The sequence below is a fragment of the Antrostomus carolinensis genome, unplaced genomic scaffold (assembly GCF_000700745.2).
Source record: "Antrostomus carolinensis isolate BGI_N321 unplaced genomic scaffold, ASM70074v2 scaffold2445, whole genome shotgun sequence".
Taxonomy (NCBI): domain Eukaryota; kingdom Metazoa; phylum Chordata; class Aves; order Caprimulgiformes; family Caprimulgidae; genus Antrostomus; species Antrostomus carolinensis.
The window spans coordinates 1-12,206 of record NW_010316896.1 but is presented as its reverse complement, the minus strand read 5'-3'; the positions used below and the strand labels follow the sequence as shown (position 1 = coordinate 12,206).

General features: G+C 54.0%; 1 protein-coding gene across 1 annotated transcript in view; it reads right to left on the bottom strand.

Annotated features, from left to right (window-relative positions):
• Positions 1 to 12,041, bottom strand: part of MAN2C1 (mannosidase alpha class 2C member 1) — a gene marked incomplete at its 5' end in the record, with an annotated part of 12,487 nt that extends 446 nt beyond the window's left edge. Inside the window, 23 exons of the mRNA XM_010168372.1 lie at positions 180 to 325; positions 439 to 518; positions 1,164 to 1,273; positions 1,372 to 1,515; positions 1,841 to 1,997; positions 2,186 to 2,290; positions 2,415 to 2,509; positions 2,682 to 2,764; positions 3,033 to 3,203; positions 3,726 to 3,811; positions 4,575 to 4,696; positions 5,168 to 5,288; positions 5,751 to 5,896; positions 6,213 to 6,308; positions 7,013 to 7,129; positions 7,519 to 7,611; positions 7,967 to 8,077; positions 8,220 to 8,326; positions 8,786 to 8,975; positions 9,411 to 9,588; positions 9,785 to 9,855; positions 10,713 to 10,836; positions 11,916 to 12,041. Coding sequence (XP_010166674.1) covers positions 180 to 325; positions 439 to 518; positions 1,164 to 1,273; positions 1,372 to 1,515; positions 1,841 to 1,997; positions 2,186 to 2,290; positions 2,415 to 2,509; positions 2,682 to 2,764; positions 3,033 to 3,203; positions 3,726 to 3,811; positions 4,575 to 4,696; positions 5,168 to 5,288; positions 5,751 to 5,896; positions 6,213 to 6,308; positions 7,013 to 7,129; positions 7,519 to 7,611; positions 7,967 to 8,077; positions 8,220 to 8,326; positions 8,786 to 8,975; positions 9,411 to 9,588; positions 9,785 to 9,855; positions 10,713 to 10,836; positions 11,916 to 12,041 — 2,779 coding nt within the window. The remainder of the gene's footprint in view (positions 1 to 179; positions 326 to 438; positions 519 to 1,163; positions 1,274 to 1,371; positions 1,516 to 1,840; positions 1,998 to 2,185; positions 2,291 to 2,414; positions 2,510 to 2,681; positions 2,765 to 3,032; positions 3,204 to 3,725; positions 3,812 to 4,574; positions 4,697 to 5,167; positions 5,289 to 5,750; positions 5,897 to 6,212; positions 6,309 to 7,012; positions 7,130 to 7,518; positions 7,612 to 7,966; positions 8,078 to 8,219; positions 8,327 to 8,785; positions 8,976 to 9,410; positions 9,589 to 9,784; positions 9,856 to 10,712; positions 10,837 to 11,915) is intronic.
• Between the last annotated feature and the right edge of the window lie 165 nt (positions 12,042 to 12,206).

Sequence of the window (12,206 nt, the reverse complement as noted above, 5' to 3'; positions counted from 1 at the left end):
GACTGGGGCTGCAGTACCCACATACGGGTGCAGACACTACCACGATCCCTGGCAGAGAGGGGTCCTGACCCCCCTTGTCCTCACCTAGCAGGTCATGCAAACCAGGGGAAAGATCAAACCACGCTTAACAACACCAGCTTAACCTGTCTGCCTTCCCCACTTCTGCCCCAGGGACTTGCCTGCTTGACAGTCTCCAGCACAACTGCAGGTGAGCTGACAGAAAAGGCGCTCCAGGCTGGGCACTGGGCCGAGCTGGCCGGGACTGCGTGGAGAGGGAAATTCAAGTTGTAGGCACACTGGATCACACCGGCGTCCTGGAAGGAACCTGCAACACAAAGACCTTCAGCCATGCAGCCAGAGATGTGCTGACCCCGAGGCTCACCAAAGCGTCCTCCACCCTGCCTGTCCCCACAGGACCCAGCTCTGCCCATCTCTCACCCCGGTGAGGCATCACGGCGTAGGTGAACTGGTGGTGTGTCATGTCTGCTGTGGCATCGGGGGACTTGGGTGCTCTCAGCCTAAGGCAACAAGAGGCAGGTGAGATGGGTGTCTCGGCAGCACCCGCTGTCAACCCAAGCCTGACATTGTCCCTCTATCACCTAGTCCAGAAACAGAGAAGCACTCTGACAGGATAACTGCCTTCTCCTCCTGCTGCCTTAAGACCGTGCCCTGAGGTGAAAGTCAACATGCTGCTGGTTTCTGGCAAGAGAAAACAGACCCTGGACAAGGTGTCTCAGAAGCTAAAATTGACCTTTGAAGGGTGTTTTGCAGTGAAACGTGTGTCTGATGAAGTCAAACTGAAATAAGTAGAGTTTCTCTTAGCTTTGCATGCATCCATTACATTGCTGTTCCTTCCCTCTCCTTAAGCCTCTCTTCCTGGGGTACGTTTTGTCCAGCAGCAGAAAAATCACTTGGTGCAAATGTGGATCTGATCTCTCCTGAATTATCTATGAGCATAACTCATAGGAATTACATTATCTTAGTCGATTGTAATTAAGTCAGCCAAAAGTTCTCATATGACAGCCAGCCACTTAGACTAATACCAGACTATTTCCTTATTAACTTATGATCAATTAGGACCAGGTGCTGCCTTGACTTCCAACAGACACTTCAGAAGGCAAAATGACAGCTACAGCCCCGCCCTCACCCCAGCCCTAACTCACAGCGAGAGGCTGAGGACGTTCCCGTGGGCCGATGCCCCGTATTTGCAATCGTTCAGCAGTGCCACCCCAAAGCCATGCTCGGAGAGATCCAACCACTTGTGAGCCCACACCTGCAGGAGGTACCAAGGGATATATTCACCACACAGAGCTCCTGCCTGGGAGCAAACGCAGCCCTACCACAGGAGGACCAGACCACCTTTCCTCTCACCTCGAATCGGGCCCAGTCCCAGGACGTGTTCCAGTGCGTTGGCCGCTGCAGGTGTCCAAACTGGATCTCGTAGGTGGCATTTGTGTTCCGGACCTGCATGGGGAACTCCACCTTCAGGAACTTGTGAGCCTCCTTCCATTCAACCTAAATGGGTTAACAGAAGGGTGTCACCACAGTGGGGCTGACAGGCAGAGGTTGCACTTACCCTTCCATGGTGTGCAGCAGACACTCGCACCCAGGCTGGACCAGGTACAATAAAACCACACTACAGTCTACACACAAATGAACTGGTGGGTCTCCCACCTTGGCCCTCAGGACCCCCACCCTTGGGCTGCCTTCCCCTAAGGCAATAGAGGGCTCTAGGGAAGGACACAGGACTGGGAATATAACTCAGACAGCCGGTTCAGCTCCCCAGCGCCCAGCCTGCACAGCACAGATGTCCGTATCGCACAGGAGCCGCTGGCCAAACCTGGGTCAGGAAGCGGAGGTACGGGCACGTGGCATCCAGGATGATCTCCTGGGTTAAGGTGCTGCTTTTCCCGATCTGCAAAGAGAAGCTGGCGCTTCCCCGTAGTCCCCCAGCCAGGGTGATTTCCAGAGGCTTCAGCAGCGTTGTCACTGGCTTCCTAGAGAAAGGGATAAAGGCAGAACTGGTCTCAGCCTGGTAGAGCCAGGTTCCCAAATCCCAATCCAGCCTCCCACAGAGCAGGCACTCAGTTTTGCAGAGTGAATGCTCTGTTCCAGCTAGGACTGATGGGGAGGCAAGAAATCCAGAGCAAAGAAAATCTGAATGCTGAATGCACTGCTCCTCTACCTGGTTTCCAAATGATAATCCATCACGTCCCAGGCATCCCAGTACAGGGGAACATCATCAAAGAGTGCAAACTGGTTGGCATAGCAGCCATCTGGGACTGACTCTCTGGAACAAAGTGGAACAGAGAAACAGCAGTGTAAGAAGAACTGGCAGTGGTGAAGGGCTTACAGTGAGAAGACTTGAGAGAGGTTTGAGGAGTCTGGTTCCAGGAAGCAGGTGACAGACGTACCTCTCAGAGCCCACCAGCCGAAGTGAGGTCAAGTGCCCCATCACATCCAGGCAGACTGCAATCACCCCATTCTCCATGGCGATAGAGCCATCCTCCTGGGGGAAAGGACAGAAACAGATTTCACAGACCCATACCTGCAGAGTTGAGATAGGTGCAAAGCGCCCCAACTGCAGATCTAGTGCGCAGACTTGCTGCGTGCTGGATCCCCTAGATTTCTCCCCACTCAGCCTTTGACACCGATCTGAGGACAAGTGACGTCGTGCTTACCTGTTTCCTCACTGCCACAGGCTGAGGGGGCAGCAACGGCTCCCTCGCTATAGCATAGCCCATGCTGGGGACTGTCACCAGAGCTGGAAAGCAAAGAGGTTCTGTTCCAACATCTGCCCCAGACACACTGTGCTGTCCTGCTGCTCTCATGTCAGACCTTCCACCTCCTGTATATCCTCATTTTCTTCATCCATAGTTCAGGGACAACTTGAAGCAGGATCAGCCCCAGGGAGTGATTTGACAAGTCAGTAAAGCCTCCTCAGGGCAAGGAGAGGCAGAGTATTTCTTTGCTAGCTGTCTCTGCCCTTGTAACAGATTCTGGTACCCGAGTTACCTCCAAGTTAGACATACCTAAAGTCTCTGTTCCGGCTGGCCCAGTCCTGGTGATCACCTCGGTCCGTTCCCAGGGCAAAGTGTTCAACACGAGGCTGCTGTCAGCGCTCCCTGCCTTGGGCTGCAGCAGGTCCCCACACAAGGACTGCACAGCTTCCTCCTGCAGCTGAGCACCAGCCCTGCGGATCTCTGAGCAATAAAAAGGCCTGAATTGGACCAGGCCAGGCTACTTCTCACATCTGAGAGAGTTTCTGGTGCTCTCGTGCAATGTACACATGCTTTAGCTACTTCCAAGCTATAATTGCTAATTATCATTGGCATTAATTACTGTTATCTATTAGTAAATAGTTAAAGTTTATAATTATTCTCAAGATTACAATGAGCTATGCTAGCTCACCTGGAAAACTGTGGAGCTATAATAAAGCTACTGCAAGTGCCTGTGGGCAGGCAGAAGCAAACTTCAACTCCCACTTTTGCCGAGGTCTATCCTGGCATCCGAGCAGCAAGCAGAGAAGTCAATAATTTGGGTTGTTTTTTAATCCCTTGGCTACCCTGCTATTTCCTGTTGAATTAACACTGCTGCAGACACGTGCCTGCACAGGCTCGACCCATAGCACCTGGCAGTCCAAGATTGAAGCCTCGGCAGCCCCAGCAGGCAGGACCCAGTGTGCTCCAGCAGATAAGCGCCCTCCTAACCAAACTTCTGCTTACCTGCGTAGTATTGCAGGGCATCCTCAACCACGAGCTGGATACAGCTGCCTGGCAAAACATCATGGAACTGGTTCAGCAGCAATAACCTAAAACAGAGAACAGAAATCAGGTGAGGAAGCAGGGGAGAGCACCAGATTTGTTCTGGCTTACTAAGCCTTGTTTGTAAGACAGACTTAATAACTGTTCCTTATTCCCCTGTTAGCGAACACTTGTGAGAAAGGGATTTTTTCTGTAGCACCCTTCAAATCCTTTTATGTTAGGACTTGTCAACTGTCATCTCAGTAAATCACAACCACGGGGAGTAAGAGCCATTTTTTCCATCCCTCGGGACTATCAGATATATCGTTGTACAAATTCAGACAAGTCAAAACCGGTGAGGAACACGCCTAGGTCGGAAATGGAGCTTCCAAGCAGTGAAGTAGTGAGGCTTTGAAGCTATCTTCCAACGGGAGAATCAAACAAAGCACCGAGACGCTTTCCAGGTGGAGTCCGGATTAGTTTATGGAAGGGGTCGTCTACACACAGCGCTGCAGTACTGAATCCACAAAGGTCCCTACTCCCTGTCATTCAAAAGGCAGTTCAAATGAAGACAGGCTGTGGTCAGCCACCCTTCTGGCTCCAGCTGGGAGCCCACTGAGGTGCCCAATAACCACCCACAGCAGTTCGGTCCAACTGGTCCAGGCTAATTTTAGTGACCATATAGCAAGGATTTCTACCCAGGCTCAGGCAGGGACAAGAGCTGTAGGGGATGGGGAGTGGTACCCCAAGAGCAGCCAGCTCTCACATTGAAGTCCTCAGCCCTCACCACATCTTCCCTCCAGTGCCATCAGTGCTCCAGTACGCCCTCACCTCCAGAGCCGCTGCAGCTGGCTGGCAGGATACTGGAACGTGACGTCCCGCGCCAGAGCCAAGGTGCTGAGTACTTCGACATCGTGGAGTATTCGCTCGCACTCCCGATTCCCCTTCTTTATCTGGTGCCAAAGCAAGGACAGAAGGAAGATTAGGAAACCAGTAGCTGAGAGAGGATCTCTCACAGCAGCAGGAAGGTTGGTTATTTGTAGGTGTCATGAGTTTGCTGTTACCAGTGAGTTATATTTTACCACAGATCAAACTGAAACTCCCAGCACAGGACATAGCTTTGCCTGTCTCTGTTCTCACCTTCCTCCCCTTCTTCTGACTCTTCACTCAAGCTCTGCAACTATCTGCTAAAGTGAAGGACGTGGCAGCTATTGACCAAGGGGCCCTGCTGTGTCCAGGCTTTCTTCTCACCCCCTGAAGAAGGTCCAACAATAGATCTGCCTTTTGGAGTCCTGGCTACAAGATGGCTCCCACTGTTGAGACCTAAAGGACACTGCCCTAAACCCTGGAGTGAAGTGATCTGAGAATGGCCACTTTCCCTGGGGGAAGGGAGATGGCTGCCCCTGTCCCGTGCACACAGTCACCTGGGCCTGGGTGGTGTACGTGCCGTTGTGCAGCTCGAGGAAGAGCTCTCCCACCCAGGTGCACAGCTGTGATGACTCCTCCAGGACAGAAAAGAGCTGGTCGGGAGTGGAGAACTGAACCCTGCAGGAGAGATGCACAAACAGCCATGAGCCAGGGGAGCAGCTTGTGACATGGCTAACAGTGAATCCTGACCAGAAAGGTGACAGCCCCGGAGCTGAGGCCTCAGAAACCCCAACACAACCATACACATCGTGTTCCCCCCTCCCTCCCACTCCACGCTGCTCTCACTGCATTCCATGGGGACAGGGACATTCCCCAGGCAGGGACAGACCACCAGGCACCCCTGCTGTGCTTGCCCCTTGCCCCACAGCTCCGCTGAGAGCTCATGAGCAGTCTGAAGCCACCTCGTGTACCTGTTCCTACAGCCCTTGATGATGGAGGGACTCTGTCTCCCTGACAATCCTTCCTCGCCCTCTGCTCACCACCCTCCTTCACACACCCCTCCCTTGGCACCGCTGAAGGCCAGGCGCAGCTCAAAACAAGTGCTCCCATAAGGAGGGAGGAAGGGAGCTCTTCTCTCACCTTGGCAGCCCATCTGTGTCACTCATTCTCTTCATCCTGTCCAGCATCTTCTGCGTGGGGCCCCCTCCTCCATCTCCAAAGCCAAAGAGGAGTGCGCTGTGGTTCACACGTCCTTTGTTCTTGTTGTTCTTCACTGTTTTCAGCATCTAGAGGGAATTCTGGACAGCTGCAATCCCCTGGTGCCCAGCTCCAGCTGCCACAGCTCCACACAAGAAAGCCAGGTTGGCCTTGGGGGTACAAAGCCCAATCCTGCCCCTCTTCCCCAGCCCAAACTGCCAAAATCAGGCACAGACACATCTCAAAGGCAGGTAACTGACTGCCAGGCACCCAAACAGCCTTTGTCCAGCAAGGCTGCCAGCTATCCCGCTCCCTTCCCAGGCAGTGCCCTCTCCTAGAAGCCTCAGATTTGGCCCTGAGGGGTTGGCACTGCACTTCACGTGCAGGTCCGGCAACTTCACTCACCTCCTCCACTCGCCCATGCATCCCATAGGAGTCACCAGGAGGGAAATGGGTCAGGACTTGGGAACCATCAATGCCTTCCCAGTAAAAGGTGTGATGCTGGAGGGGAGCCAAAGGAAAGCGTGGTGTCTCATACAGCCCCCCTGTACCACACAGTGCCAAAATGCTAAAGCACACCTCCATTGTTCTCAGGAGTTCTCAAAAGGAAATCTCTGGTCATGCTGGTACCAGAAAGAGATAAATTCACCCTTAGCTCAGCGTTTCATGGCTCCCAGACTCACCTCCCACCCTAGTATGTGTGTGGAGGGCTCACTTCAACCACATCAGCACAGAACTCATGCACTAAAAGCCCAAGCTTCCTCACAAGTCCTGTCAAACTCACAAAGCCCAGCACCTCTGTCACCAGAGAAATGCACAGGGGACAGACACCGTGGAGCCCCCTGAGGATTCAGACTTTCTCTCCATGGATGCCCTGACAGGTCAGTGCAAGGAGACAGTTGCACAAGGGCAAGGGACAGCAGAGGAGAGGCTGGGTGCATTGTTAGATCTGTACACAAGTCACAGGTTCCCATCTGGAAGCAGAAGGAATTTGTAGAGCAGGGGCTCAGCTGGGATCTCTAACCATGTCCTTCCTCTCTCCCAAAGCCTGACAGGACATTGCTACCACCATAAACTGGTGGCTGTTAGAAGAAGAGCCTGTGTCAGCTGAGCTGAAGGACTGGCTTGACCTGTGGAACCAACCAGCCCTGCAGACTCCAGCAAAGGCAAGTCCATCCCCTGGGAAGAACGGAAGCATAGCTCACCGGGAAGGAGTTCACCAGGTTCCAGCTGAGCTTCTGCGTGAGGAACCGCCTGATCCCACAGCCACGCATGACCTGGGGCAGCTGGGCTGAGTATCCAAAAGTGTCTGGCAGCCAGAACTGGGAGCAGAGGTGACAGCAGCAGAGGAAGAGAGACACACATGAGTCACACTGGCCACAAACCACAGCCTGAGCACGTGGAGGGTTTCTTGGCAGTCAGGTTTTGAGCCCTTCTTGCAGAGAGAACTGAAGATGTGCTAGACAAGGAGCAATTCTAGAGACCTGCCAGGGACCTGCAGGAAATATAACCAAGGCCTGGGTCTGTGATAACAGCCATGGCACCTGGGGGGTTAGATATTTACTCATCACAGCTTTAGGTGCAAAAAGCAGGCCAGCGTGAGGCACCTGAACACCACATCTGGAAGGCAAACCAGAGAGAAACCCTCAGGCACAGCGAGAGGTGGAAGGAGATGATGTGCAAGGAAGGTGTGCTGGAAAAGAGCAAGTACCTCTGAGCAGATCCGACCAAACTGCTCCTGGAAGAACCGCTGCCCCTGGAGGAACTGCCGCACCATGGACTCCCCGCTGGGCAGGTTCCCATCCTGGGGGGAAAGCACAGGGAGTCCATGTGGCAAGTCAGGTGCCAGTGAAGGAGAGGTCTTGTGAGCACCCCATTCCCACCCACTGCCACCCTGACCTGGAAGGTCACGGGGAGGATCTGAACAGAGCTCAGTCAGTCCAGACCAAAGCTCCTTTCTCAGGGAATGAGATAATTTGGGAGAGGGATGGTATTTTTGCTAGGCTAGACACTGCAGACAGCTCCTGCTTTCTGGGCCCAGAGACCATCACCAACCAGACAGGCTCAGCAAAGGCTTTGCTCTCCCCCTCCAGTGTCAGGACCAGTCCCAGAGGGATGGTGCAGGGAGGGCAGCGAGCCAGGCTCCCCACGCTTCTCACCATTTCCACCCAGGTGCCTCCGACAGGAATGAACTGCCCTTTCGCCACAAAGTCCCGAATCTGTGCGTAGAGCCCGGGGTACCAGCTCCGCACCCACTCCAACTGCTGCGCCTGCCAGAGCACAGAGGTCAGCCAGCCTCAGCTCCCACCACATCGCTCCACACCAGTGTCCCTCCTCCCTGCAACCCTCCCGTCTCATTCTGAGCCATGCTGGAGAAGCAGAAGGAGAGCTCCCCAGAGGGACATCACTCACCTGGGAGCAGGCAAAGGTGAGCTCCGGATTGTGCTCCATCAGACGGACCACTGTGACCCAGCTCCGAGCGCACTTACGGATGGTCTCCTCATAGGGCCACAGCCAGGCTGCGGGGACAGGCACGGCCCCACCATGGTTATTACTTGGCACAAGCTCCTCTGGAAATGGGGCTGTGCTGCCTTTCATGGATCAGCCAGGGAAAATGCTAGAATAAAATGCTGTCCTTTGACTAAGTGTCTGACAGCAAGACAGCCTGAGGCCTCCAACTCCCACTTCTCCGCCTGCCTTTCTGCTGAGATTGAAACCAGAGACTAGGAATCGAGGGCTGAAGCAGTCTGTAATTCATCCCTCATCACCAGCCCCACCAGCGCTCTGAACAGCACCGCTAGCCAGACACACGTTCCTCTGCCTCGGTGACAGACCAGCTATATGGCAGCACAGAGTTCCCTTTCCCTTCCCTCGAGGCACAGTACCCAGTGCCTGGAGCCCAAGGGCAGCCAGCGTTCCCTTGGGCAGCACGGCCTGGCCTCCATGTCAGCAGGGAGGGAACACTGTGCTGCTCTCACCAGAGTCAATGTGGCAGTGACCCACGGCATGGATGGTGTGCTGGCTCTCGCCGTTCCTCTGGCTGAAGATTGCAGCAGCCAGGTCACGGGCAGCGGGGAAGGTGGAGGGATCCGTAACATCACACAGGTTGATCATCTGGTTGGCAGTGTACAGTGCCTGGAAACTCCTCTGGTTTTCCTCCCCGAGGAGCTGGGGTTGGGAGTGACAACAGCTTGACTCAGAGCTCAGAACATCCTGTGGCACAAGCTCAGATGCCCCCTGCCTCACGGAGACACTGCTATGTCCTTCTAACATCTGATTCTGCCAGCAGTGCCAGGTAAACACCGTGTCCCTGCTTCACAGACACAACCCTGTCTTTGCTCATGCACCTTCTAAAGCCAGGTTACACACACACCCATCCCAGGGGGCTCTGGTCTAACAGATCCTTCTGTGGCTTCTCTCTGTTCAGTTTTCTCCTACTCTAGACAACATCAATTGTACTAAAGCTGCAGGAGCAAACATTTGCTCCTCCAGGATCTCCTGGTGGGAGGAAACAGGCCATGGAATGGCAGGAGAAGGAGATAAAATGAAGTTGTGGAAGGAGGTGGAAAGGGTGAGAGAAGGGAAGAGAATGAGCTCACAGACCTGGGCCATATCCAGCAGAATTTCCAGATCCACCAGCAGCTCATAGACATCCCTGTTGAAGACCACCAGCTCAGCCTTGCTCAGGGTGAACCTCCTGTCGGGGTCTGGAGGGGCAATCATACTGCCCTTGCCAGCCCCAAAGAGACCGTTGCAGGCCAGCTCTACGTACAGCGTCAGGCTGGAGAGCAAAAGGAAACCATCAGGGAGCAGATCACAGGCCATCAGCTGGGAAAGTCCATGCCCTCCCCGTGGTGGGATCAGCCCCACATGCACAACAGACAAAGCCCCTGAATGCAGACAAGGAGGTCTCAGCCCACCTTCCTGGCCTCAAACACCACCAGTGGCAGGGGGTTCCGACCAGGCTGACCACCCACCTGTGGGGCTCTGTCTCTTTCAGGCTGCTGGTCAGGATGTAGCTGGTCTTCTCGCCTTCCTTAGTCAAACCCTGCAGGGGAAGACGGCATGTTTAACACATCTTCAGAGGCCCGTGGCAGCAGGCTGGGTGGGCCGGACAAGGCACATCCAGCTGGATGGAGGGGCCTCGTCCCACCTGCCATGGGATAATGCTTCCCACAAGAACAACCGGCACAGAAACTGCCCCAGCAGTAACACAAACCCCACCACAGAGCAGAGCAGGGCTGCAGAAGGTCACCTGAGCCATTCCACCCCCTCAAAGCAGGACTGAAGCTGACACGTGTGACAAGAGTCTGTCCCACTGCTCCTGACAGCAGTAGAGATTCACATCTCAGGCCCAATGCTGATCTAGCCTTCTTCCAAGACAGATTTGCTAACGCCTAAGCAAGAGATTTTCAGCCATTACTAGTTTCTAGACCACAAATTTAACTCCTGGCAGGGCCAACCTCTAGAAAACAGACTGAAAGCCACCACTAGCAGGCTTGCCCTTCTGGGCTGAACTCTGGAAATGGCCCACAGACCCTCTGCAGTCCAACAGCACAGATGCAAACCACAGGAGCAGTCCTCTCTCCCACCCCATGCATGACTCTTCACAAACTCTCTGCACAGCAGGTTTTCCCATATTTAAACCCACCTCTCCTGCTGCCTCAGAGATTACTAGTTGAGGCTAAAAAGCCCTACAATGACAGATCCTCCTTCAGTTTTTGTTTGTGACCATGCTGTCTAGAGCTCCAGTTGTTCCTGGTTCACACACAGACCTTACTCTGAGAGTGCTTATCAAATGGGAGAGGAATTCTACTGCTCCACTGCAGGGGGCTAGGGAGATAACCACTTTGTGTGCAGCAGAGCGCCTGGCACAGCTGGCACACCCCTGATCCACCTCCTTACCTGGACAGGCTGGGTGTCTCGCCACACCATGCCCTCCCCATCGCTCTCCCAGAGGAAGTGCACTTCCCGCCCTGCCCATGCCGGAGGGATGCTCAGCTCCACCTTAAACCAGCACGTATCCCACCTGGAAGAGAGCAGGCAGCAAGCTCAGCCTACCGTCAGACCTTGTCCTGAGGGAAACCACACTTCCTCAGAGCCCCCAAGGAAGGAGCAGAGCTCCAGGGGACAGCACACAAGTCTGAGGTGATTCAATGCAGCAATGCTACCTGTCCGTACACACCTGCTTTAACCTGTGCCCCCAGACACGGCGTAGGCTGGAGGTGGCTCGCCGTGCAGCTGGCTGTGACTCACCTTCAGTTTGAGCAGTACACAGTGCCTGCACACATCAGCCTTGTCCTGTGCCATTTAAATGCACTGGGCTTTCCTTCCCCATGAGCTGCTGACCTGACAGGTCACTCTTTTGCCACGCAAAACTTCTAACTTGTGGTACCCACTGTTATCAGTTGTTGTTGAGGATGAGAGATTTGACAGCAAGTAAAAAGCCAAGCTGAGTGGGGGTGATACACTCTCTCAAGCTGTCAGAGACTGGAAAACCATCCCTCCACAGCCATCCAGAAGACAGTGAAACCAGAAGGTGCTAGGACTTGAATTATGCCCAGGGCAGGGCAGTTTAGCAATATGCCTGGATCTGTGACTCTTCTTATCATGGCCCTTGACCGCTGGGGTAGGCTTGTGCAGAAGAAGGCACAGCAGCCCCAGCGGGCAAGGAAGCTCAGACGGCAGCACACAAACCCCGTGGTGCTGGCCAAAACCCAGCTTCTTCTGGGACTCCAGAGAAACAGACAATAGCATTGTGCCTTTGACCACTGCTAGGAAAAAAAACCCCAAAACAATCTCCCAGCCCTGACAAAGCAAACAGATCCCACACAGAAGCATGCATCGGAGTCACAACCATGACCATGAACACCAGCTCTCAGCAGAAAAGATCAATGAGCCTGGATTTTCACTCTCCTTGTTTCCTCATGAAATCTCCCTAAGGGCTTCTAGGCAGACACCTTCTACCTAAAGCATGAAAAAGGAAGAGGATTTTCATCTCATTTCTTCACCACTGACAGCTCGTGAGGATTCACACACACAAGTAACACTGAAGACATGAGCTCCAGCCCCACCACACTCACAGTACAACCGAAACCTGGTACTCACGTGGGCCCGAAGGAGTCTCCCACTTTAGCTGGTCTGAATTCCTGCCTGACGGCTTCATCATATGGAATGCGCTGTGGAGTCTGGAAGCAGGAGAGCGATGCCAACGGACAGCGATCCCCAAAGAGCCTGTGGTTGGAGATGGCTGGGATGTGATTAATAAGGTCAGTGTTGCAGGGACCAGCGTGGGGTGGGGTGGATAGGGACCACCCTGCTTTCCCAGCACAGCTGTATCACCCTGCTGTCACCCAGCACCCTCACAGTATTGACCGAACAAGACAGTCACCATTCACC